The sequence below is a fragment of the Falco biarmicus genome, chromosome 8, assembly GCF_023638135.1.
Source record: "Falco biarmicus isolate bFalBia1 chromosome 8, bFalBia1.pri, whole genome shotgun sequence".
Classification (NCBI taxonomy): Eukaryota; Metazoa; Chordata; class Aves; order Falconiformes; family Falconidae; genus Falco; species Falco biarmicus.
Window position 1 is genome coordinate 8,618,804 of NC_079295.1, and position 27,068 is coordinate 8,645,871.

Sequence of the window (27,068 nt, forward strand, 5' to 3'; positions counted from 1 at the left end):
CCATCCAAGTAAGCTGCTAGCCTGTTACCAAATGTGTGGAAATTGCATCCTGGGGGATGGATGTCCACATTTTTTCAGTTTATTGTATCTTGTAACGATTTCCATATCATGCTACTTCATCAGAGGGTAATTATGCAAGGAGGATTGAGGAAGAGTACTTAAAAGTTTCAGCTGCTTTTGTTTGGCATCCTCTTAAGAGATTTTCGTCTGGCCATAGACTCTTACATACGTATACAAAAAGTTTAAGCATAAGCTGTTAACCTAGATAGCCTTCCAGTCGGCTCCATTCATGGAAAAGGTCTAATGCTTCACTTGCTGGGCTGAGATGAATGCAAGAATGGAGCTTGTTTTTGGGGGGGCGGGAAATAATCCTGTTTTTTCTTTTTCTGTTTGCATTATGTTAACTTAAATGTTCAGAGAAGCAAGGCAGGAAAAGAATACCATGTTTTGACATTCTTTATAACTGGTTGTGCTAGGAGATTTAGCAGTGAGGTAGGGATCCCAGTTTAGTGTTTCAGGTTGAAGAGAATGTGGGAGATGCAGCAGAACTGGACAGCTTTTTCCTTCTGTAGCACAGTGATTCTTGTCCCCTTCCTCCCATGATTCGCGTGCAGTGTAATTCGTCCTTCTGTGAACAATGAGGTTCCTAAGGTTGCACATCTCTTCACAGAAGCCATTAGCTATTTTGATCTAGTTATAGGCTTTTTTTTTTTAAAAAAAAAAAAAAAAATGTAGGCATCTGGAGGCTGTATTTACCATACAACCAAATTCTATCGTTCATGAACAAAAAGAGGATGCGCCCCAGACTAATTTTGTGTGTTTTGTTTTTATTGAGCAAGCTGGCTGACATGTGAATGAAGAGCAGAGCAATTTGTCCTCTGAATATGTACTTAAATGCTTTTATTAGGAACTTTCATGCTTTTTCACTCATGAATTCTTGGAATTCTATAAAGTCGTCATCATATGCATACAAAATGACATGTAGTTTATATGGGGACATTTTGCAACAATCCCAAGTGCATATGAGTTCAAAAAAGCAACATTAACCTTAGAGTCCCGTTTTGTGCTGCTCATGCCACAAAACATAGGGAAGCTGAAATTTTTTGTGTTAAGTTCAAATTCTTGGTGCAACATCCAGAAGCTTACATAGCACTTTGTGGGGCAGCTGAAGCTATCAGACTACTTTTTTTGTCTGTAAAAACACAGACAAGCGCTGTGTTGTGTGCAGGAGACAATGACGGCTTCAGCCATGTGCTTCAAAATTCTCTCTCCGTTTTTTTGTCTTCTGTTTCGTTATAATAGGATCAGCTGATTATTTTTATTTGGCATTTCATGCTGACATCCAGATATGAAATAACACTTGTCTTTTTTGATGATTTTGAAGTATTGCTGCAGTTGGCTCTCTGGGGCTTTTGGAGCCTGTCAGGCTTAGCATGAAAGAGTGTGTTTGTGTGTTCTGCAGTCTCCCCTCTCCAGCCCTTCCCTCTCCTCATCCTCCTGAGACTGCCTGCGTGGCTTAGCGAGCACTTTGAAGACCTCTCTGTTCTAGCTGGCTTTGGCTACTGTTGAAAGTGTTGCACATATAAGGAACTATGTTAATTAAAGGAAGAACTTAAGTATTTACTCTTTTCCTGGAGAGAATGTGCTGAAGAAGCAATTACCTAGAAGGGGCTTCCCTTTTAGGTTGCGTGCCTTGAGGGTCGGCTGACCTTTAAGGTGATGTCTTTAACATGTTGCACCTTGAATACTCAAAGGTTTTGATGAGTAGTGTCTGTAGGATTTGCGCCCTTCTGTGAACAGGCTCCTCTGAAGGCTGCATCCCAGGTGAAAACTGTAATTCGGATTTATAGCTCCTGTTAGAACTGTAGTCTCTTAATAGTTATATGAATGACTTGGGACTGCGGTGCGCTCTTTGCTTTCTGCTGCTGTTGAGCCAGAAGCCAGTTTGGAGTGGCTGCTGCTGCGAGAGGGGCCTGCCTTCCATTTATTTTTCAAATGTAACTTCTGGGTGTATTTCTAAATCATAGCCCAATGTTTAGCTCTTGGTCTGAAAGCAGAATTCTAACGTTTCTTTGAATTTGTTTCTTTTTCAGCTCGTATTTCACTTCTTGGTGGGCTCTTCTTTTTTTTCCTTCTGTTGAATCTTTCATTGCTTTGGGAAGTTGTATTGGAAAGTTAGGGCGTAGTAGTTAGCTGACTTTATTCACAATGTGTTTAATTCTCCATAGATTTCTTTTATTTTGCTGCTGTAGCAGGCTGTCACTAGGTTTTCTGCCCGTATTAGCAATGACAAGGGGACTAAGTGGCATCATTCCCCTTTTTTCCTCCCTTTTGCTCCCCCTTGGTTCTGAGTGATACCAATATAAAAGGCATTCAGTGAAATACAGAAAACAGATCAAAAATAGATTATATTTTTTTTTTTTACCTGTAAGATACAGTATGTTTTTACGTAATGACCCTTCTGTTCTTGTAGTTGAATTGGAGTATTTTAGGAAGTTATTTGAAAAAACCCCAACCAAACCACACCAGAAACTGAGATGATGATAGTTTCTTTGTCTGGGTTTTCTTAGTAGATCTCAGTATGAATTTGTGTGTGTGTGCAGGCAGATTATAGTATAATCACAGCTAGCTAAGTCCAGTTTTAACTTTAGGGTTACTATTTGTAATGTAAAACTGTAATGAAAGGACAGATATTATAGAAGCTGCCTATAAACTTAAGTATAAAAAGTGAAGGGATATTTGAAAAAAAAAAAAAAATAGGGGGGAGAAACCTGAAATCTGTGCTTGAATGCTTATAGGAGTTAAATTTTTGGCATATCTTGGTTATGCCATTTAGGATTTCTTAGTATGTGTATGTTAAGATCTTAGAGATTACATTGGAAGCTTGTGAAGTTGAACTCATACAGAAATTTTGAGCAGATGTTGGCAGGAGGTGATTTATATATTAGATTGAAAGGTAGAATGGTGTCTGGAAGATGAAATGTGTGATAAGCCAACTTGTAAGGAACTGCAGCAAAAATGAGCTATGATCCTTTTAAGTCATGTGGCTAACTTTGTAAGGAACTTTGTTTGGAAAGTGGTGTTTTGGGGTGTAAACTTTTAAAACTTGAGAAGACTGGAAACAGGTAGGAGTATACTAAAGTAGCATCATATCCTGCCAAAAGAAGTAGGCTGCTCCTGTTTGGGTTTTCTTTGTCTCCAGCTGGCTTGATAAAAATAAAGCTTTTAAAATTAGACTTGTAGTGTATACACAGTTAGTGGGTGTGTGATATGTATGCAGCTGTCTGCACCTGCTGTCCATAAAATAAAGTAAAAAACAACACAAAAAAGCTATGGGCTATGCCTGATTTCCTATCCTTTTAGTAGTAATGGAACCATTAGTTAAAAGCCCTTGTCACCCAATACTGTGGGGACAGACAGGTTCTAGGGATCCTTGGCAGGATGGTGACAGCACTGTATGAGACTGCCTTATAAAATGGTGTTGGTTATGGTGGCCAAAATACAGGAGTCGGGAGTAGCCGGATACTGGACATACCCCTATAAATGTACAAATACTTTTTTCTCTTCCATTTTAATACTTTATAAGGCATAGCTTTTAAAATACTTGAGCACGTTCATCGGAAGAGTTTTACTGTCGGAATAAGCTCAAACATCAGACGTTTATAATTGTGCCCCGATGAAATTTAAATAAAGCCGTGCGCTAAGCGAAGAGATTGTGGTGCTGGGGAGAATGCTAAATACAAGGAACAAAAGGAGCCGTGCAGGGATCTTAAAGTAATTTCAAAATGTAATTGCAGGGTTCAGTGGATGGAGCAAGTCCTGCAGGTGATGCAGTAGTATGGGTGGCTGCTGAGGCTCCTGACACTCGGGGGTTGGGGTGAAATCTGGGTGACTGTTAGAGGAGGAGGTTCCTTGCAGGTTCCTACTGGTTATTTCTCATCCCCTTTAAACTGTCAGAAGTACTTTTTTTCACATGAATGAACTACCAAAAAGGGCATCCTCACAACATATAACGTATTCAGCTTTCATTTGCTCAGTGCCAAAGTTGTTGTATATTTATGTGCAGTAGATGTCAGATGAAAATGTATGTTCATCATGTTGAACAGATGGGTGTCCACTAACTTGTTTGTGGAGTAATTTTGGAGATGTGAGCGCTAACAGGCGGGACACAGGTGCTTTATCACTTTGCAAAAAACGTTTCAGAACTTTGCAAATTCACGGTAGAACCTTGGAAAAGTATTAAAATCTCAAACCTATTTATTGTATTTAAAAATCGTATATAAGTTGGTGGTGTGCCTTTCTTAAGAGGAAAGACAGCCATAGATAGCTTCTTGCCAGGCCAAGTATGAAGTGACAGGTGTAATCCTAGTGTATGTGCTAAAAATCAGCGTGCTGATTTAAATATGAATGCAGTTGTCTGTATGGTACTATGGTACTGTTTCTGCTGGGTTGCACGCTTCAGTGTTACCTGACCACGTTTTTTTAAGCTCTCTCTCAAAGAGAGGGGCTACCTGTATGGCTTCTGCAGGAAAGGGAAATCCAGTGGTAGTCCCTGAACCAGACAAGTTTAATAGAGTAGACTCTCTAGTTTTTAGACAACTGCTCAGATAAATGATAGGCAGGGTATCCTGAGGTACGGGGATGCTTCCAGCCAGGAGAGTGAAATCGTATAGGATTTTAAATGCTCTGAGGGCAAACTGTTTTAAAATGCTCATTGGCAGTGTGGGCTTTCCCAAGTCCCGTTCTGTTAGTTAGCTTTGCTGTTGGACTGTAGATCGCAAGGTTTATACCTAGAATTGTGGTGACTCGAGCAGAGCTTTGTATGTCTGCTGCCACCTGATACTTTTGCCTGTTTACCTGGGATCATAGTAAAATAGGAACTGAAAAAATGGTAAAGGTCTTTCCCTGGCCCTAAAGTGGGATTGGCATATTTCTCTGTAAGAACCCTCACCTCATCTCTCTTCCTAATCTGTTCTGTTAAATAACCACAACTCATACACTGATTTTTCTTAGTTTTTTTTTTTTTTGTCTAGGTAGTGTTTGGGTTTTTTTGTTGTTTGTTTGTTGGGTTTTTTGGGTTTTTTTTTTGTTTTTTGCAGGTGCTTATGAGCTCTTTTCCTTCGGTCTTGATCTTCCATGTAACGTAATGATACAGGGAGTTCTGGCTGGGGCTTTGTAAGCTGCTGGCGACATGAGGGCTAGGAGGAGCTATCTGCTTGTCTGTGCTCCACAGGAATGCTTGTCTGAAGTGCCATGGTTTGCCATCCTGCCCCATCTTTCTGCAGCTGGTTGGGCTGCTCAGGTGGAGAATCTCCATTTGTCCCTATGGTGCTGCTTTTGTTTTTTCCACTCATTAAGGTCGTGTTGAACTGCAATTCAATTTTCTAATATAATTGCAGTCCCTCCTGCTTCATTATCTAGAAATTAAATAGCCTGTTCCTTCCATCTTTGAGGTTATTAATAGAATATGTGCATGAGACTTTAAATTCCTGCAGAAACTTGCATTGGTATCATACTTTGAGTAATTTGATGAGTACCGAGCATGGCTTACCTCTACAGCTGCACTCACATCACAGGAATTTTATTAGTACTGGGCTTCTCTAGTTGGCTTACAGGCAGTATGCCACTGACTGTCAGAAGCTTTATAAACATAACATGCATATATAAATGATATGTACAATATATACACACACATATATATAAAATATATATAGCATGCACTACTCTTCTCCAAGTCCTGCCTCCATATATTGAAGGAAACTTCCTTGCTCAGAGGCTGGCTCTTTTTTTTTTTTTTTTTTACTCATCTTGGTAGTTAACTGATCATTTCTCCTTCTGTCTGAAATATAATATTGGATGGGAATCTCGGCCTGTTTGCTGTATTTCTGGCTTCTTCTCTTTTTGCCAAGCTCCTCTAATGGAGAGAGAATCTGCTCTGGAAGTATTCCCTCCTTGCACCCAAATGCCTAATAACTGCATTTGTGTGTGATAACACAGTGTTGGCTCAAATAAATGCTCTTTCCAGACGGGTCTGTGAAGCACCACATTTTCTTTGTTCGTTTACATGCTGGCAACTTGTTTAAAGATAACGGAAGCAACTGCAGCACGTTTCATTCTAGCTGGCTGGTGTTGAGCCAGGAGTGGGTTGCAGCAGGGTGTCACCCTGTTTCTTATTTGTCTAATTTGCAGTCCTAGTCAGGCAGTTCAGGACGGCAGTACTCTTATCTCCTAAATTTTCTACTGCTTGGAAATGAGACCATAGACCTCTGCAAAAATGTCATCCAACATAACTGCCTCTATTTGTCCGCAAGATGAAGCCTCCAACTGTCCATTTTCTATCTGATCATATAAAATGACATTAAATATGGTCTCTGGTTCTGTGCAACTTGAGTAGCTAAGACTTTATTTTGAAGTGTAAACTTTATTTTCGTGAACACTTAAAAACTTAAAGTTTAGTTGATCTTAATTCAAATCACCACCAGGTTTTGTGGACCCATCAGATCTGGCCCTTCTGTGGAAGCACTGCAAATTTCTTAATGAATGTATCTCAGAATTAAGTTGTTAAATGTCATTGCAGCCACCACTAAAATTACAGAAGTAAAACTTCCTTTCATGGAATTACAAGTTCATATATTAATGCTTCCTTGCTCGTTTTTGTGTAATGATAGATTATCTGTACGATGTAATAATATTACTTTCATGCATGGTGCCTGTGGGTGTACCTGGCTTTAATTGGGTATGGCTTGGTACGTCAAGGAGAACTCTTAACACAACCCGTGATTTTATCCACGTATTTCCCAAAATACATCATAAACCAGTGGAGAGAAGCAGATGGTGGGTTTTGAAAAGCTCGGTCTAGGTCGCTTTGTTGGTTTGGTTTACCCGGGTGCTTTGTTGGGAAGGCAGTGCAGTTGTCTGCTGCAGGGACAGTCTCGTGCGAGAGCCATGGTTCCCCAGTCTTGGCACTTCTGTGGTTATACGCTGAACCGCATAGGTTTCTGAAGTATTGTCTAGCGCAGTATTTGCATTACGGAAATACCCAAAAGCTAATTTTACATGTGGCTGAATGATAGTCTGAGATAGCTGCTCTGCTGCTAATACTAATAGGAAATGACATCGAGCACTGAGCACAGCTTGATTTGGTAAAAAATTTAATTTTAATGCTTCTTGTGTAATACACGTGCTTTCCTGGGAAATGTTGAGGAAAAACATTTTTTAAGTAGTTTGTTTATATAAAATAAAAATTGGGTAATGATGAGCTGCAATGCTGGCACTGGTTTACCGGGCTATTGGCAGTTGTCATTATTTAGTGCTTCTGCTTATTTGCAAAAGATCTTGTGAGCGTTTTTTTGTTTGTTTTCTTTTTCTGAGCGTAACCAACAATTTTCCTATATTTGGTCCTGATATATATGTGTGAAAGGGGGGAATAAACGACTTGTTTCCCTGAAGAGGAGCCAGGTTCTCAGCACTGTCATTTCTATCTTAAGGGCAAAAGAAGGAGAGAATCTGTGTAAGACAACTGACCGCTGTTGTCAAAATTCACGTGTCATTTGGAATATAAAATACAGGCTTTTGTGGCTGCTTCAGTCTTACCTTCTGTCTCTCCTCTGCTGCCCGCTCCTGCCTGCCCTGCCCCCGTGGTTATGGTACACGCTCAGCTGCTGCGTGGCTTTGTCATGTGGACAGCCCCCCAGATTTATCTTATGTGGCCAAATACCTTCGTCCCTGTGGCAATTTGCTTGAATAAAGAGCCTGGTGAATGCAGTGGAGCCTGGGGGTACAGTATGAAAATCAGCGGTTGCTTCAGTGAGCAATTAGGCAGTGAAACAGCGATCATCAGCTAGAGGAAGAGGCGGCCAGGCTTTCATAGTCAAATGAAAACCTTCATCCATGGAATTCCCAATGTAATACAAAGCTTTCACAATACGGAGCACCTCTGATTACCAACGTATGTGGTATTTAAAACGGGTATCAATTTTGACTGAAGGACAGTTCTGTGCTACTGCGGAGTCAAAGCACTAACCTTTGTAGGGTGACATGCATAGAAATGAGGTTAAGCAGCTTTGGTTGATTCCCTCAACCTGGTATTCTGACTTGTGCTGGGTCTTTAGCTGGGGTTGTAAAGCACTGATGCACAAAATTTATGTAGCTTTATACTGGATCAAAGCTGTATTTTTTTTACGTGGAACGTTTTATGGTAAGAATTTGGCCTCATGCATGTAAGAGACTTGAATGGTTTTAGGGGTTGCATCAGAAGCACTGCTCAGCATCTTCTGGTGGGTACTGTGTGTGGTTTATATGCAGGAGTAGTATTTGCCACCTTGTGCAAAGTCTTGTACGTGTGTGAACTGGTAATGATTTTGCCCTGGAAAACTGGGAATAACGCAGCGATTTATAAATACAGAGATTTAGAGAAAATAAATGGCATACTAAAATTCTCCTAAATTAAAGCTTCCACACAGTTTCAGTGATTTGTTTTTATAAAATTGCTGTGACATATCATGAAAACAGTTTCCAGCTCCATCTGTCTAGCTGCAGAGAGTTAGGTATTTGCTGGCATGTCTTTTGTACAGCTTTAGATACGGGGTTGTGGCTGCAAGTAAACGTAGTTCAGCTGTTGACTGCACGCCTTGCACATCTCTGTGCTTTGACATGTCTGTTTGGACATAGCAGGAGCAAACGCTCTGTCCTTCAGAGCTGTGGTCCAGGCTGCCAGTCTTTCTCTTTCAATGACCTCCTTTGGCAGGTACATAGAGGAGGTGAGATATTCCCTCATTAAAAAGCTGCATGTGTCATAATACTGACGGGACTAGAACAAAGCTAGCTACCTCCCTTGGGACTAGTGCTGTGGGTTTTTGAGCTCATCCTATAAATTAAGAAGGTCATTTCTTTGTTTTCAGCGTCATCACTTTAGACGGTATTTTGTGGCTCCATCATACACAGACACTTTGAAAAATACAGTGGTATTTTGTAGCCATGGGAGACTCCTTGACTTCTTTGACAGGTTGTGGTACTGCGGTATTCGAGCTGGCTGATCTCACTAATTCCTCTTTCCTGATGGCCCTGTGATGCTTTCCAAAGATGTATTACTAAAAAAAAATATCTAGTCCAGGGTGAACCATCCCAAAATCGCTGCCCTTGCACTGCTTTTACTTGCCTGACCTGGAGATGGGTCACGTCAGGGCTCATGGAGTCAAAGGTAGAATCGGCTTATCTGTGGTCATAAGATTAAGGCGAACAGCATCCGCAGGGGAACTGCATAGCCTGGTTTCATGTGCTGGCAGAAGTTTGTATATTCTTCACTGTTTATTCTTTTGCTTGTGTCAATTCTTGCTATTAAGGCATATTTTCTCAATCTCTGTGCTATGTAGTACTTAATTTTATGATGTGCTCATGATAAGGGCTCTTTAATGGTGTAGAAACATAAATTAATAGGGATCCATCCTGCTTTGATCTGAGATTTGCATAAAATCTTATTTGGGGGATGAGCGTGAGTCTGCTGTTACATTTCTATATCTTCAGATTTGATTTGAAACGCATAGTACAGATTGGAAATGCAGGGCATTCTTTTAAACGTTTTGGTTGGGGAATTTACTAGATTTAAACAATTCACCATGAAATGCCTTAACCTGAACAAAAATAAATGAATGCATGAGGATGTGCCAGGAACTAGTGTGTATTCTAGATAACAAGGATGCCCAGCTTTTTAGGGTAAGGAAGCCCCTTGAATAGATCTGAATTGACTGGATGCTTGTCGACTGCGGCACTGCTCTTCCAGTACGACAGACTTGGTACAGCACATCAAGATTTGAATTTAATACTAGAAATAAAAACACATTAGCGGTGTACTGAGCTCTGCATGCAGTGTTTTGGGGGGAAGGCAAGGAGCAGATATACAAGCTGGTCGCTTAGTGTAGGTTCCTATAGGAAGAGGGCTGTTGGATAGATAACTTTGTGCCATATTTATTACATATAGTACGCTTCCCAAAGCGGCTGCCACAAATAAAATCATTAGTGACCATGAAGTGACTCTGCAGAATAAATTTTTTAGTGCTCTCGTTTGTGGTCTGTGTATATACGTTTTAATATGACATCTGTGGATGTATTTTTTTTTTCCTTTTTCAATTCTGCACTTCAGCTTTTTATTTCACCTTGTCTGTACCTTCTTCATGCCTCTGAGGACTGTTTGAAGATACAGTGAGACTTGAAAGGCGTCCTATTGACAAGAGGGAATAATGAGTTGGCTCTCAAATGTATTCAGTTCATGGTATTTTATAATTAGCTGTGTGAACTTTCAGTGTTTAAAAAAAGGAAATAGGAAATGGCAATTACGCAGGGCTTTCACTCTTCAATCACATATATACTGTGTTTCCATTGTTACTTACAACTTTAAAGGGTGTCTCTGGAGGGCTGTATGTTAACTAATTCATCTTATTTAACACTTCATTGTGAAGAGTATACAGTTAATTGACAGTGTATAGAAATAATGATCTGGTTAATAGAAATTCAGTTCCTGAGAGCTGAGACTATTTTCCTTTAAAAGTTTTATGCTTGGTTTTGATTGTTCTCTTCAAGTTCACTAATGATAAATATTTATCTGCCGCTTGATCTTCGAAGGCAAAAAAGAAATTCAGTTTGTGAGCAGCAAGATAATTAAAATCTATACATAGCTTTTTTACTCCTTTGCAATTAAACAACCAGAAACGTGACAGTCTTAATTATTGCATGTTTGGTACTGTTAAGCATTCATAATAGGATGGGTTTGGTTTATTTAAAAAAAATAAACCAAAGCAAAAAAACTCAAATGAAAAACAGCACAGAAACGACCACAACAAATCCACAAACCAACCCTCCTGTTCTTACGTCTTTTATTAAACATTAAATGTGTTTAAACATGCTTAAATATTGTGCATAGCTGAATTGTTGAGTGATCTTGATTTGAAAGCTGCTGTAATGGTTGGGCTGGGGGGATGGTGGGTTTAAGCCAGTTTGTTTCCCTAGGGCTAGCAATTTTTGTGCAAATGTTTTGAGGATCAGCGTTAGCCTGTATGTGCTGACTTACTTGCTTAGAGAGCTTGTTTAGAGAACGGTCAGTCGTTCGCTCGCCTATCGCATGTTTAAATGCATTGGCTTTGATGGTGTGACAAGTTCTGAAATAAGTGTAATTGGGAAGTGGGGTTCAAATCGGAAATAATTCCAGTTAAAAAATTAGATGTGAAGAAAGAAGTTTAGGGTGTGTTAATAGACGTGTTTTATCTTAGTCTGGTAAGTTCAGAGGCGAGGCGGTTGGACGATGGTTAGAGACGGAGGCCTTGGAGCCTTTGTGCCTTAGGTGGGGAGATGAGAGTGGTTTTGCTTCCAGGAGAGGAGTCTAAATGCAACCCAACTACTTAGGCAGGCCAAGTTTGCTAATCCTGGCTTAGGCTCGGTCACACCAGAAGCTCTAAATGTGATTTGTCATTATCTGAAGTCCATCACGAGACACAGCAGGATGCCCAAAATACGCTTAATCCTAAAGGAGAGCAATCCCAGTTCTGCCCTGGGGTCATGCTTGGGGTCCCCGTGAGGCCATCGGAGAGAAGGTAACGGTGCAGCTGCACGCCCCGGTTTGGTTTCTTAAGTTCGGTGCCAGCTCTTTGGTCCTCACAAGCACTCAATACTCTACATCTTCCTGAAATAATAGGATCAGGAATAGAATTTGGCTGAAGGCTGTAAGTCCATTCTTTTTGTCTGGGTCTCCATAGCAGGTCTTTAATTCATCCCGCTAGTAAGCAGCACGATGTTCTCTGTTAGCGTAGCACATCTCTAAGAAGGTACCACCATTGTAGTTTTTTTTGTCTAACATGTGTCTAGTATTTTCCCCTAACTGTGGTTTGTGAATATAGAAGTTTCATTTTCATAACATTACATGTGTGCTGTAAGAACTGGGCTTCTCTTGAGGAAATGCGAAGTCACACCAGAAATTTATTTTAGTTGTAATACACGATACTGTTTGTATGCAACTGTCCCATGTTTGCCTTTCTCAGAGATACATTTCTCACCATTGTATAAAACAAAGGCGACTCTCTTGGAGCTGTTTGTATCAAAACTAAGGCCACTAATGTGGGAGTTAGTGTTTATAATGCAATGTTGATTTTTTTCCCATATTAGCCTTATTCTTAAAGGATGTGACTTAAAGTAGTTTTTATGTATATGCGTATGAAGTTACATTCACAGTAGTTCATTAATTTGCGAAAGATCTTAAGGACGCCTCTTTTCCACAAGCGAAGCCTTTTTCTGTTTTGTATTTTTTACTTTTCCTGCCCTCTAATGAGTTACTTTGTGTGACAGGTGGGAGATTCAAGAAGGAAATCGTGGTTGATGGACAAAGCTATCTGCTGCTGATCAGAGATGAAGGGGGGCCTCCGGAGGCACAGGTGAGCACTGGGGAGAGCTCTTAGCCTCCTACCACCATCTTTTTTAAAAAAACCTGCCTTGAAGAGAACTGGCTTTGTTTTGATCTTTCCTGGGGCCTTCTCATTTTTCTGCTGGGAAAATAGATACATCTGCTTTAGGTGAAAAATACTGTTTTGACAAAATACCTGGGATTTCAATTACAGTGTGAAACTGTGTAGTAAAGATGTACACTTAACTTACGTTGGATGCTTAATGAGTTGCATGTTACAGTGGTGAGTTCTTTTCTGAGTTAGAATCTTTAAATTGTTAAAATACGAAGTAGAGGTACGCGCAGTGACACACGTACTTTACACGTACAAATCTTTGCATTCCCTATTGCTTCCACGTTTTGCTCCTCGTGCTGTTTCAGACTCAGCTTTGGGGGTTCCAGTTCAGCACCATTGAGTTTTTGGATTTCTGGCTTGGTTTCCCTATACGGTGCATTACCTCCTTGCCTCGTAGAAGGTGACTCATTGGGATTTGCCTTTGAGAAGACACTTGTGGGTTTGTGTGCTTAACTCTGTTACTCTGTTCTGAGTGAAGCATTTGCTTCTGTGATACTTAAAATCACCATGGACCGTGCCAGCCTGTCTGCAGGAAACATCCTTGTCTTCAGGCATCTTCCCTGTCTCCCCCTCTACCCCTTCTTACCTGGGCACTAGCGTTGGCTGCCACTGGCTTTCCTTTGCTCAGCTGTTTGGTAGTGGATCAGTTTCAAAAAAAAAAAAAATAAAAAAAATCTAGCAGCAGGAACTGTGCTATTGCCAAACAGCTGAACGGGAGCGGTGCCAGCAGCAGCAGCTTGCGTTTCAATGCTCCAGTATTGCTCATTAGCTGCAGGAGGACTAGAGCATGGGGGAAGGTGCCCAGACAAAGGAGAAGAGAAAGGAGGTGGAGGAAACGGAGACCAAGAGAGACATCCTGGAAGGAAGTTAAAAGAAAAACAAAAAATTAGTGTCACTGACACATCTGCAGCCGTGTCAGGCAGGAACTTAAAAGTGGTTCTCTGTTTGAGGCTGTGAATAATTTGGCTGAAGTACACAACAGTTTCTAGACCCTGATGCTTAGAGAACATTCATTCATATAAAAACATATATGCCGGAGTTGTAAGTGTACACACAGCAATCTAAATATTTTTCTGCCTGAAGAATTGGTTTTGCAGAGTTGGAGCTAAATGCAAACTAACAAACAGACACAATGGTTTGCTTTTGATCTATGTTAGGTAGATTTGAGAGTTTTAATTGCTGTTGTGGCTGAGATTGTTCTTCAGTAAATCACAAGGAGAGAAAAATTTAAGGTGTTAATGCTATTTCACCTTTCAGAAGATGAGTTTCACATGTAAATTCTCCTTGTATTTTTGGGGGTATAATGTCAAGTCATATGTCTATGAAAGATTTTAATCTGTATTAATTCCTGGATTAAAAAGTTTACTTCTGTGTTCGTGAATATTTATAACTGTATGATGAAGATGGAATACTATGGGAATAAAAATGTTTACCTCCCGCTATTTGCTTATAATACAGAAAGAATTGGTTATTTTAGCCTTAAGGTTCTGCTTTTTGCAACAGTGTAGCATGTTTTTGTGGCTAATTGGGATAGAATTACAACTTCATTAAGTAGCAAGCTGAGCTGGGATCTTCCTGGCAGGTGGTGCACTGGGTCAGGGAGAGTCCCCCAGGTGATGGGCGCTTCTGTGTGGAAGCTGCAGCTCAGCCTTCAGGTTACTGTCACCTCTGTTTTGGTAGGAAGGGAGGGGAAAAAAAACTAACCTGAAAACTCTGGATTTATCTCTTTATTTTGTCTAACGTAAGATTGTTCATAGTTGAAAAAAATTAAGAAAGAAAAAAAAAAAAAGCTCATTTCCTAGACTGAGGAGGAGGTGAGGTGCACTAGCTGACGCTGCCTCCATTTGTGAATACTGCCCATTTCTCTTGCTCAGCAGGTTTGATTTTACTCTGGCCGTGATCTGTTGCAAATGTAGTGGCCTCCTATTGCAAAAGCCGATTAACATAGCAATGGAGCTGCAACGAGCTGTCACATGCTAATTTTTTTAATTTAGAACGTTTTATGTAATTTGTTTTTGTTTGGGCTTATATGTAAGTAACAGATCCGCTCAATCGCAGCAGTAAGTCTGAAGATGGCTTTGTGTATCAGCAGCTGACCTATCCTCCTTATTTGAAGCCATTCCCTGCCCAGTGATGTGGATGAGACATCCTGGGTTTCCAGACCTTGTCTGCATTGTCCAAAATTCCTATGGTTTTTTTTTTAATGTCACAGGGCTGATATCCACAAAGTGTAAACTGATTTGTTAATTGTTTTCATTAGAAGGCTGCTGCTACACACCGATGAAACATTTAAGAAAATATAGAGATACTGTTAGATTCCAAACTGATGCTTGAAGGATGTCGTAGCTGTAAGGAAAAGTTCTTGGCATGGTGCTGCTGAGTCTAGTCAGTGAGAACCATTTTATAGTAAGACCCAAACCCAGGTCCATGGTAATGATTCTGTCTCCAGTTCCTTTGGTTAGATCTTCTGGTTTGAATAGTTTAAACTTAGTAGTGTGGTAATTGACCTTATTCTGGCAGTAACTATGCTATGTGTAAACAGTCCTGTTGTTGCCACCTAGAAGATTGTCCTCCTGACTGTCCTGAAAACCTCAAATATTTTTGGCTATTTTTACAGTGTAACCAGAAGAGATGAGGTACTGTTTAGTTTCAAGTACCATACAGTCATGAATATGCACATTAACTTTAATTATCAGCTGATTTTCTGTATGAAAAATAGGCAAGAAGTACTACTAGCTCCTGATTCTGAAAAAGGAGAATTTAATGAGCTTAGCAACTTGACTTTCTAAAGAGCTTTCCAGATCTACACTGTTGACTCCCCCCCCCCCCCCCTGGCATTTACCAGCTTGGTATGCCTTGCTAAAAAGCTGAGATTGTGTGAATCTACAGACTAGTGAGTGAAGCTGTTTAAGTACTCGAGAGCAGAAACAAAACTGTAGGGCTGGATTAAGTGCTCACAAAGCTAGGCTGGTGGCATAAAAAAGGTTTCCCAAATGAACCTCCTTCCAGCTCTCTGCGTGTTCAGTGTCCCCAATCTACCTGGCATATTGTAGTAGTATGTGATGAAAAGCATGAATTACCCATGGCTGAAGCTTGTTTTCATTGGTCTAAATTTGGGTAGGAATGGAGTCACTTAGGGAAAAATAAAGGCAGTGAGGTAAGCTTAACTCAGTCTTTTTTCGATGTCCTGTATATGTTTGTTAAATGTGTTTAAACACTCTTATTTCACTTGTGAGCTAAAATTTTTTCACTTGCATGGTCACTTAAGGAGCACCTTGCCTTGGCCTGTGTATATGCCTCTTGTTTAGCAGATTACTGATGGCAAGAGAGAGTAGTTTGCTTTCACACGGAATGCTGAACGAGACATTTGGTACTGTTTGCTCAATTAAGAGTGTCCGTATACTGAAGGACTGGAAATCTGAAATTAATGGTGTTGGACGTTGATCAAAATGTGAGAATTACTAGCAGTGCTTGTAAAACCACAACCATAATACTTGTCCTGGCATTAACAAACACATCAGTGTGCATGTAAATCACAGGGTGGGGAAACAGCAACACTAAATGGGGCACTCAGTCAAGTGCCTAGAAATAAGTGTTACTCACTTAAAATTCACAAATTCCAAAATCCGAGGCTGCGATGTTTTCTTCTTCTGTGAATCAAAACCATTGTGCACTGATAGTAGCCGGGCTTGTAATATATACCAGTGAAGAAGAGATGCAGTTGTGAGTGTGGGGAAAAACCTTTGTGTATCCCAGATCCCCATCCCTTGCAGAGTGATGAGATTCATCATGTTAGAAACATACACCACTTTTAAGCCTTCGTTATTGTCACTGAGTTTCTCTGATGTGTGTTTCCTCCAGGTAAGGTAAGAATGTTTCTCTTTTTCTTTTTTCCCCCCCCTCTTTGCTGCTTTTCTCATAGTCGGCCTTTTCCTTTTTTGTTCTGCAGTTTGCCATGTGGGTGGATGCCGTTATATTTGTCTTCAGCTTGGAAGATGAAATTAGCTTCCAGACTGTTTACCACTACTACAGCCGTATGGCTAACTATCGTAACACTAGTGAAATTCCAATGGTACTAGTGGGAACCCAGGGTAAGTGCAGTCTTGATTTACGAGTGCGTTTTCTTACGACCATGTAGACTGTTTCAAGGTGGAAAAGCCACCTCCTGTCCTTTTCTCTCTCTTGCATCAGCACTGCCGCTCACCTGATGAAAAGAGGTTGTGGATAAACTGGCAGGTGGTCAGCGGGGTGGTGTTGGGCTATTTGCGCTTCCTTGGCTGGCTTGCTACAGCGCCCTGGTGATGCAAGGACTGGTTTGAGCTGGGAGACAAATGTCCTTGCGGCACTCTTGGGAGAGGGAGTGTAGGACTTGAGAAATTATGACTTAGAAGAATATTTTCAGAAATATTTTCAGTGCTTGCTAGTCACACTGGTTTTCTTGATCAGCAGGGAATTGCCAGTGTTGAATTTGGGCATGTGAATGAGTTGTGTCATGAAGTTCTGAAGTCAAATTGGTTTCCGTTAGCTTGACGGTCTAGAAGTGATCAATACCCTGGCATTCCTAAGAGACAGACAGATCAGAGATCAGATACCTCCAACAGTGTGTTAAGCAGCAGAACTGAACCGTGCCCCTGTGCAGTGTCTCAGTGAGACCATTCTTTAAATCAAATAGAAATGCAGCTTTTTGCCACCTGAAACAACCTTCCCCAATTCTGTTTTTCCAAAACCCCTTCTGAAGCAGCAGCCAGCTGTTGCTGTCCTATGGGGCAATGTGGCAAGGGAAAGGCACTGGTAACATTTCAGTCTCCTCTGCATCCGAGTTGTCTTTTGGATATTCCCTGCCTTGTTTGGCCAGTGCATCACAGTAACGTTTCACCAGTTTCCCATGTTGTGGTTGGTTTGCTGCACGGAGTAGACACGCAAGAGCTGCGGCTGCTCTGCACCTAACCATGTAGATATTCCTCCTGTGAAAATTCTGACCAAAAATGAGGAGTTCTTGCATAGGGGATGAACATCAGATTTATCATTTCATAGAGCTGCTGTTTGAGAAGCATAGTACAGACATTTTTGTGAGTTCTTTCTGCTGAAACATTTCTTTCTGTGTATATCGCCAGGTTACTGTGCTGTGTTAGAGGAAGAACACACAGATACCCTAAGATGTTCTTACAGGTTCAATTTTGGGCAGCTTCTTAGTGCATGCCACTGGTTTTAGTGGTGATAAAGCTTTTCGCTTCATTCTCAGCTTATTCTTTTGTCAGTCTTATGGTCAGAGAGCAGTTTGCTATCTCCTGCCTGCAGAGCTGTGGCACCAGCGCTGCCACGTGAAAGCAGGGGAAGCGTGGGCAGCGTGAAAGGAGGAATTGCAACTGGGCCGTAGGGTGGAAACGGATGATAAAAAATAAAAAGGGAAGTAGGTACACAAAAAGTCCTAGGATAGCAGAAAGCTACAGCCAAAAAGCAGAAATGAACTGCTTTCAAGGGCTGTTCTGTCAGCTTAAAACTGGTGTTGAGAAATCAGAGGGGAAACTTTTCCCTGAGGTGTCTTTCTTTCTGCACTTGGGATGCTTTGGGGTATGGTTTTCCATCTCATTCCTGTTAGTACCAGAAAGGAATTTGTTTTTTCAAAGTCAGTTTTCAGTTGCAGCACTGATGCAAAGAGGATATTTTGAACATGTGGCTAAAGATGGAAATACTGCTAGTTCTGGGAGTAAGCATCAGAAGAAAAATACAGCTTTTTGGCTACATTGACTATGTATGCAGTGATACCAAACACATATATATATATATATATATTTGAAGATATGTGTGTATATATATATCATGGCTGGCAGGTGGAGGGAGGGGATTCTGCCCCTCTGCTCCGCCCTGGTGAGTCCCCCCCAGCAGCGCTGCGTTCAGCCCTGGGGCCCCCAGCATAAGAAGGTCCATGGACCTGCTGGAGCGGGTCCAGAGGAGGCCACGGCGACCATCAGAGGGCTGGAGCCGCTCTCCTGTGAGGGCAGGCTGGGAGCTGGGGTTGCTCAGCCTGGGGATGAGACGGCTCCGGGGAGACCTTACGGCAGCCTGCCAGGGCCTGAAGGGGCGGCGAGGAAGCTGGAGGGGGCTTTTTACAAGGACGTGTGGGGATAGGGCAAGGGGCAATGGCTTTAAACTGAGGGAGGGTAGGTCTACATACAGATATTAGGAAGGAATTCTTTGCTGTGAGGGTCTGGCCCAGGCTGCCCAGGGAAGCTGTGGCTGCCCCATCCCTGGCAGTGTTCAAGGCCAGGCTGGATGGGGCTTGGAGCAACCTGGGCTGGTGGGGGGTGGCCCTGCCCATGGCCAGGGAATTTTGAGGTGAAACTAGGTGATCTTTAAGGTCCCTTCTAACCCAAACGGTTCTGCGATATGAAATACAGTAATTCACCTTTTAAAAATATATTTGAAATATGCTACTTTGATATCCAGCTTGTGGGTTTTGGCTGGTATTCTTGATGTGAGCTGTGAAATTAAATCTCACCCAAAATATTGGCGCTTGTGTGATGCTTCCAGACCTTCTGCAGTGCAGAATTTGCTTCAGTTGTCAAACTCTCTGAAGCCGTGGTGATGCTCGGCAATTCCTCTCCGGTTAAATGTTTTCAGCGCCCTCTGCTGATTAACAAAGAATTGCCGTTAACTGCTTTGGGTTTATTAATTAGGTATCATGAAGGTAGTGATAACATCAATTGAGATATGCTCATGTCACACCCAGAACCGAGCCTCAGACACAGCACTGCAATACTCACTGATTTCATGCTCAGGTTAAAGTGACGCTTTTCTCTCTCCCCCCCCCCCCCCCCCCCTCAAAGAACAGATGTAGTTTTGCTGCGGTGGAAAGTAGTAGATTTTTAGGAAAACTTTCAGAGCAGCTCTAAATGCTGAAATTGGTGCCTGTCACGGTGGTAAGGTGGTAGCTGCAGAGTTCATGGAATATGTTGTACTGCTCTCTCGCTTTATGGCTTACTTTGCCAGAGTTAAGAATTACCATAATACTCGGGGTGGGGGTGGTGGGGGAAGTTGTTTTTTAAGATTTGTTCACAGTATTATCACTTTACAAGTAGTCTAGCAGTATAACCTTTGTAGAGTGCTTTGCTGTGATGGAGTAGAAATTAAGAAACTTCTTCATCTGTTAGCAGGGTTGTTTTGAGGTGGTTTTTTCTGCTGTAAGGTTTTTTTCTAGCTCTATGGATAAGCTCCAGCAGTTGGAGTTAAAAAGTATGCATGAAAAGTAACGCTTGCAGAGAGGTATGCTGTAGCGTTATTTTTTTAGAGAAATACCACTTTCATTGGCTTTGCAGTGTGTTCACTCAATGTCTCACGGGTGCCTTTACATGAAGGTTTGAGACTCGGTCGTTTACGGTAAGTTTCCTGGATCCGGCCTTGGCTGTGGCTCCGCAGCCAGGTCAGCAACGCGGCCTATAACCGTGTGAAAAACCTCAGAGTCTTGTTAAACCGGCGAGGGCCTGCCTTGGCCCAGGCCCAGCGTGTGCTGCGGGGTCGGGGCTGGCATTCAGCAGGGTGCTGGTGCCTCCAGCCCGACCTTGCTAGCACGCTGTCTGCTCGCTGTGAGCAGAACACCGAGAGCGCTAGCCTCGGGAACGGCAAGGGCCAGAAGTAAGCACCCAGGGCAGACTTACACGAGGAGCGGTGGGGAGAACTGGGTTCTAGATTTTTAGTGACGTGATAATGGCAGCCCTGAATAATAGCTTTATCATTTCTTATCTGCCGTTGTGTTTTTTTTCCGTAGTTTGTCTTAGTGTCGGCTAGGTTTCTTCAAAGAAAAGCATCGCGTACGTGCAAACCTAACGCTTTCCCTGAGTGTTGCAGTAATACCTGCTACCATCCCCCCCATTGCTTCTCTACTGAAAATGTCCTTACAAACATGTTGTATTTTATGCTTCACACTCTACAGGTGAAGGTTACTTCTAAGCCAGTGCTGATATTTATAGGAGGTCTAAAAATCATGTGATGTGTTTATAATAATCAGTCACCCACTTGTTTCTTTAAGTATGTTTTACATCAGAGCTCATGTTCTTTCATGTGATTGTGTATTTTTTTGCAACTAGCGACCTAAATACATATGTAAGGTAATCAGAAAGCATTTTACTTTTTTCCTCGTTTTTAGAATCAAACACTGTGTCGATGTTTTCATAACAAAGTAGAAAATTGGTAATGTGCACCCCTGTTGGTTCCTAAAAATTTTAAGAGTCTCATGGTTTGTATTTAAATTCACTGCTTGGGTATTGGTAATCATAAGACTGCGTTTTCAGGTTTTATTTACATATGTGGGTGTGTTTTTTCTTTTTGTGGTTGTAGATGCTATAAGTTCCAGTAATCCACGTGTCATAGATGATGCCAGAGCAAGGAAGTTATCGAATGATCTTAAGAGATGCACTTACTACGAAACCTGTGCTACTTACGGGCTCAATGTGGAGAGAGTCTTCCAAGACGGTAAAGATTAATTTTTTCATCCAGCATATCACACAACTCTAGTAGTTTTTTAAATAGCCGTTGATGTCTGATAGCTCAGATAGTTGCCTGGTTTGCAAGTATTCATTAGTGTTTAGTTAATGAAAATGCTTTTGTTTTTAGGAATTGGTTTTGTTACTTTAAGTGAAGTAGAGGTCTCCTTGTGCTGAACACAGAATGCACACTGTTATATTCTCTTTAATCTTACAAATGTTAAACTATTTTTAGTCTTTATTTTCCAGTTTTCTTTGGTACTTTCTTTATTTTAGCAAGGTTTTCTTTGTTCTGGTTTAGTGCTCATGGAGACGTTGAGAAGCTGTTTGTGCAAAGTAATTGAAAATTGTCTTGCACACTTGAGAAAGTGACAATAAATTGAGAAAATTTATAGGAATAAGGGTAATCTTGAGAAGTAACACAGGGCATTCATTGAGTGTTAGAAGTGGATAGTCTTGGGTAGGGGGTTAGAAAGTAGTTGGCTGCTTAATGGTGATCTAAAATAACAGCAATGTTCTAGTTTGCCTTGTAGGAAGTTCTTGGGTTAACTGTGTACCATTTTAAAAAAAACCAAACCAACAACAAAAAAAACCCCAAAAAAGCAAAAAAAAAACCCCAAACCCGAAATAAAACAGTTCTTTGTGATCATCCGTTACTGGTTTGGATCAGTTTCCCCTTGGAAGAACTTCTGTTGCTGGAGAAGGGATGCTGAACTTGGGCTTTGCTGTATGAGGTGGGCTTTGTGCACCCTCTAGTGGAAATTCAGCCGGGTGTCTCGGGACTCCGCTGTCTTCTCTTTTAACCCTGGGTGTCTACTGACCCTTCATCACCGCAGTTCTGCATGTAAAAACCTTCTTAATTATGTTAAGATGCTTCTCAGAGCTACTTAGTTCTGCAGGGTTTTCTGCTGCCAGCTTTTCATTGCAAAGCCCTGTGCCATCTGTGGTTATGTGAGATAGTGTCACACCAGTACCTATCGGAGATGTCTTCAAAGGCAGCTGAAAGTAAAAAAAGAAAGCAAAACCTTCCAGTTTTTACATGAGGGGAAGAAAAAAAACACTATTCAAATTTCTAAATGGAGGATTCTGCCGTGCACTGCACTGTTCTGCCATCCTGTTGGCAGGATTTCAGAGAAAAGCAGTTGAAGTTGTATCTTTGTGCTTTGCTCGCTCTTTTCTCTTGAACTAGTTGCAGAAATTGCTGTTTTCACTGCCTAGATTTTTTTATATTGAATATGAGTTTCAAAGAACCATTAGAGTTTTGTTGTTAGTACATTTGAGTGCTAGCTATAGTTAGATTTTTAATTACATATTCCAAGTAATGTTGTTTATGGATCTTTGTGCAGTCTACATTATTTTTTTTCCTGGAGACCTTTTGAGAGAGAAGCCTCTTAGCGCAAAGCTAGTGTGATAAATCTGTAAGCTTCCAGGAAGCTTATTTGTGTGTCTGCTAAATTTAAGTAGGAAGCAGGAAGAATGGAGAAAGATTATGTATTTAGGAAATATCAAGGTTTTGTTTTACCTACATGGCAGTCAACCAACTGTTTAATATTTGCTAACTAATAGGATTAGGAATGCTTCTGTATAAATGTGCTAGAGTTGCCAGACATGTCTGGGACCAAATCCAATTCCTGATAATTTTTGCTGTTTATTTCAGCAGGAAACAAAGCAACTTCTTAACCCTATTAAATGAGGGTGTGTGAGTGAACAGGGCAAGTTGTTAATAGGGAGCACGAGATTAAATGGCACTTCGTTTCTGCAACTCTGGTGTTTGGGTTCAGTGTAGGTTTAAAGTCACTTTTTTAGTGGCTTCATATAGTCTATATGTAGAACTTTGAAAGGCAAAGGGTAGAAATGCAAAATTGTAGAATCACAGAATGGTTTGGGTTGGAAGAGACCTTGAAGACCATCCAGTCCCACCCCACCGCCACGGGCAGGACCACCTTCCACCAGCCCAGGTTGCTCCAAGCCCCATCCAGCCTGGCCTTGAACACTGCCAGGGATGGGGCAGCCACAGCTTCCCTGGGCAACCAATGTTGGAAGAAAGTTTGGAGAAAACTTCTGAATTATTTTTCCTTTAGAAAAAGGACGTGGTACATCAGTGGAGCAGGTACTAGTGGGCTGGTTTACTGGGAGATAAGTGGTATGTTGGGGAAGGCTGTCGCTTGGCACCAGCCAGTGCTGTATCACCGTTGCTTTCATGGCCATTAATGCTGTGAAAGCCTTTGACTAATGACAGTAACTTTACTTTTTTACTTTTGTGGCAAAGAACAGGTTAGGTCTTCTGTGAAATTGTATTCAATAGGAAATAAAAGCTAGTATCAAGAAATGCACACTGGTTTTACACACCACACACACCCCCCACACACACACACACCAGTTTTGTTTCAACTTCTTTGTATGTTGGTAGGCATGAAATGTGGAAAGTGAACAATCGCACCTGATGTAGGTGAGTGAAATTCCCTGTGGTGGCTTGTGACTTGGCTGGCACGTCAGCTGTGGAACATTTCAGTGCTTTGTGAGGCTGACCGTGCAGCCAGTGTGTTACCTTGCCGGCTTCTGCTTAGATCACATCTTCTCTGAAGCTGGTATTAAACTGGAGTGGTTCTTCCTCATCTTATCCTAAAGGAGTCAGGCCCCCCTTCATCAAGGGAGCCAAATGTCTGCCTGGCTGTGTGATTTGGACCCCACACCCATGGTTTAATTTTTTTTTTTTGTTTTGTTTTAAAATGCTAGTGAATTCTGCTGTACAATTTTTGAGGGACCTTTTTAGCAAGCAACACACAGCATTGGTTCATAACTTCCCTTTGTGTTCAGATCCTTTCCAGAATAAATGAAGCCCATAACCCAACATCAGAAAGCCTAGTTGGACTTGAAAAAAAACCCCACATTTCTTAGGGTAAATGTTGCTAATGAAGAAGGCAAAGAAGGGTTGACTGGAGGAGGGACAGGCAAAGTAAAGGTCTTCACATAGGACACTCTTAAGCATTTCTTACTATTTTGAGGAAACCCTGAGTCAGTGCCAGCAGCCTTCATAAGTTAACTGCATTTCTCAGCAAACCTGAAAGGGGTACAGTCCAATTATTGTGTTTCATCAATAGATAAATGGGTAAGACAAGTTGTTTTTTTATTGTGTGTAGCTGAGAAAAAACAGTTGTTGCCAAGTTAGTAGCTGTACGCAAGACACGGAGTTGTTATACCTATTAAGACTGCTTTCTGGGTTTTGAAGTGGTTCTTAGCTCCCATCTGGATGGGTATCCATTTTTGAGGTTTAGGTATAGGATTTAACCACTTATTTATTACATTCCAGGGTAGGTAGCAATTGGTGTTTACGTGCTTCAAGTGTTTGGTTTGGTAGGTCTGTTTGGGGTGTTTCAGTATGTTGACCGAGGTCCCACAGCTTCTGCTGGCATGTAATTTTGATGAACGCTTCACTTCTGCATTTTTTTAAATTATTTTTTAGAATAACGTTGATAGATATGGGTGGGTTTTGTCGGTTTTGTTTGTTTTTAAACGCAGACATTGCAGCAGATGCAATAGGCAAATAGGTTTGGGTTCAGTCACATTAGCTTTAGTGCTGTCATTTTGCATGCGACGACTCCTATTTGATACTATTTAATCAGGCCAAACACCATGCAGTGGTTCGCATCAGCTGTGATTTACGTACGTAAGCTATGGTGCAAATGCACCCCGTTGTTCAGCTCCCCCTTCTGTTCCTCAGGAACTTTGAGATTTTCACTGCGTTGGTAAATCTGAAAACTGTCCTGTAAACCTCTATTTGTTGTTTCCTGGTACCCTGAAAACTGGTCCAAACCTCTGTTACCAGTCCAAGTTACAGCTGACTTTTAACCTACCGGTTAGAGGTTTTGTTACAAAAGGTACTCTGTACAAGGTTTTTCTAAAATCTAGTCTTTTGTTTCTGTTTTCTGCCTTGATGTGATGTAGACCTACCTTTCGGAGGAAGAAACTGGAAATAGCACTGAAGGAAGTTTTTTTTATTCCGACATTGCACACAGGTTTAGAAATCAAATTTCTATTTTTTTTCCCTGCAAGCATCCACTGAATTCTTGTTAGTGGTCATATATTATCATTTTTGTCTATTATAATTAATTTCCTATTTTCTCCACAGTTGATTTATATTTAACTTGATTATTCTTACTGAAATTCTACTTTATTCCTTAGCTAAATACATTGTTTACTGTGCTCCACTACAGTTGATAAGCTCACTATTGATTGTAACAGAGTATATCATCACTTAGGTTGAAAAGGACCCCTAAGATCATTGAGTCCATGGGTTTATATTTGTTACTGCAAACAGTGCTTTACAAAAATGCTTCGTTTTTGCCTGCAGAAAGTTTTTATCAAGGCTGATGTGTAGTTAATGTACATCTACGTATTTTTAGATAATTTTTTTTAATGCTTTCAGAAGCTGAGAACGATAATTTGTAAACAGTAGTTGTCAGGGAGGTTATTCTTAGTCCTTTGGAATGTGCGTATGATGAATCACTCATTTTCTGATACCCTAATAATAATTTACAAATTAAACTGTTAGTAATTTACATTTAAATTAAACTGTTAATAATTTGCAAATTAAACTGATAGTGTGATAGAGCTTGTAATTTCCTAAGTGCAATAAGTATTCAGGTGTCCTGTGATACAGCCATCAGCTGTTTTATATAAAAGTTTGTGTGCTAAAGCAAAGAAGGATTTTGAACATTTCAGAGTGCTGTTTTTAACCTTCAGTATTGTCCCACTTGAGCCTAATGGCTGATGCTCTTTGAAGTTGGAGCTGACCCTGAATTTCAGTCTGAAATAAAAAAGAAAAATTCCAGGTTCCGGGGGATTAACTTAACATTGCCCAGTGATGGAGGGTAATGTATTCTTTTTTAGGTTTTGATATTTGGAGTTGAGAATTGTCAGGCAGGGAAATGATGTTTTAAAAATAAGATCAGATGCTAGTAAAGATCTATTTTACTTCAGATTTACCGATTCATAATGTGGGGGAGGCTGTCCTTATCAGGCTTATCAGAATGGATTTTATCAATGACGTAGGAAATGATTATATTAATATTTTTTGTCAGCCCAATATTGTAATGACTCTGTACTGCCCCAGGATGCCTTTTTAATGATTTTAGCCTTCTTGAATTAGCTTGATGTACCATTAATGCATAAGAATTGCTTTTATTTTTGTTCATGATGTATTCATAATTGCGTGTCTTCCCCTGCTTTATGAATGCATTTTCTTTGACCCATTTAACTGCGTGCTATGCAATTCTCTGACGTCGCAGAGGAGCAAAGCAAACGCTCAAATATTTAAGAGGATAAAATTTTACCATTGACGTGGCTTGCGGTGCTGGCTGTGAAACAGAAGGGTTTGAATCTAATGTCGGTGTGGGGTTGAGTCCGCAGCAGGTTAAACACATATGGCCGTGGTGCCGTAGGTCGTCAGGCAGAGGTTTGGGAGGCTTTGCCTGCTGCGGGTGGTGGGTTTTGAAATAAAAATGCCCCCAAACTAGCAGCAAACCTCTGAATATTGAGGCAGAAGCGACAGGTCTCTGATGGTGGAGGCCCTCGCTGCCTTGTGGTTTGGACCTTTAGTGCCGGTGCTGGTTTTTGGGGTGCTTTATTTGCAAATTAATCTTTTATTGTGGAGCGCGTGTCTGTTGTGTGTAAACATTCACCAGAAATACTTTATTTCCAAATGATAACTCTGATGTTGGGGTGCACGTCCGTGTCCCACGGGGTACCTCGGTGTGGGAGCTGGGCCATCAGGGGACAGAGGATGGCAGGGCAGGGCTGTGGGTGTGACCAAGCCAGCTTTCACTGCTGCGTTTTCACTGGGAAGCGTTAAATTAGTCTAATGGGAAGCGTTAATTAGTCTAATGGGGAAAGCAGGGGAAGCCTCAGCCCTGTCCTGCGGGCAGCCACCTCAGGCGGAGGCGCTGTGCCCTGGGGCAGCGGCCTGGGGGCGGCTTCGCCCCCCTGGCTCCGCGGGGCCGGGGTGAGACATTTATTTTGTATTTAAGGAGGAGTGAAGGGGGTGCCGCTTCTGTCCGCAGCACCGCGGGACAGCCCCTGCGCCCCGCTC

At 41.3% G+C, this 27,068-nt stretch overlaps 1 protein-coding gene across 11 annotated transcripts in view; it reads left to right on the forward strand.

Annotated features, from left to right (window-relative positions):
* The window catches only part of AGAP1 (ArfGAP with GTPase domain, ankyrin repeat and PH domain 1), a 382,734-nt gene that overhangs the window by 136,728 nt on the left and 218,938 nt on the right, over positions 1-27,068 (forward strand). For all 11 annotated transcript variants that reach the window (XM_056350248.1, XM_056350249.1, XM_056350251.1 and 8 more), the window contains 3 exons: positions 12,331-12,416; positions 16,450-16,591; positions 20,835-20,969. In XM_056350248.1, the coding sequence (XP_056206223.1) occupies positions 12,331-12,416; positions 16,450-16,591; positions 20,835-20,969 (363 nt within the window). The remainder of the gene's footprint in view (positions 1-12,330; positions 12,417-16,449; positions 16,592-20,834; positions 20,970-27,068) is intronic.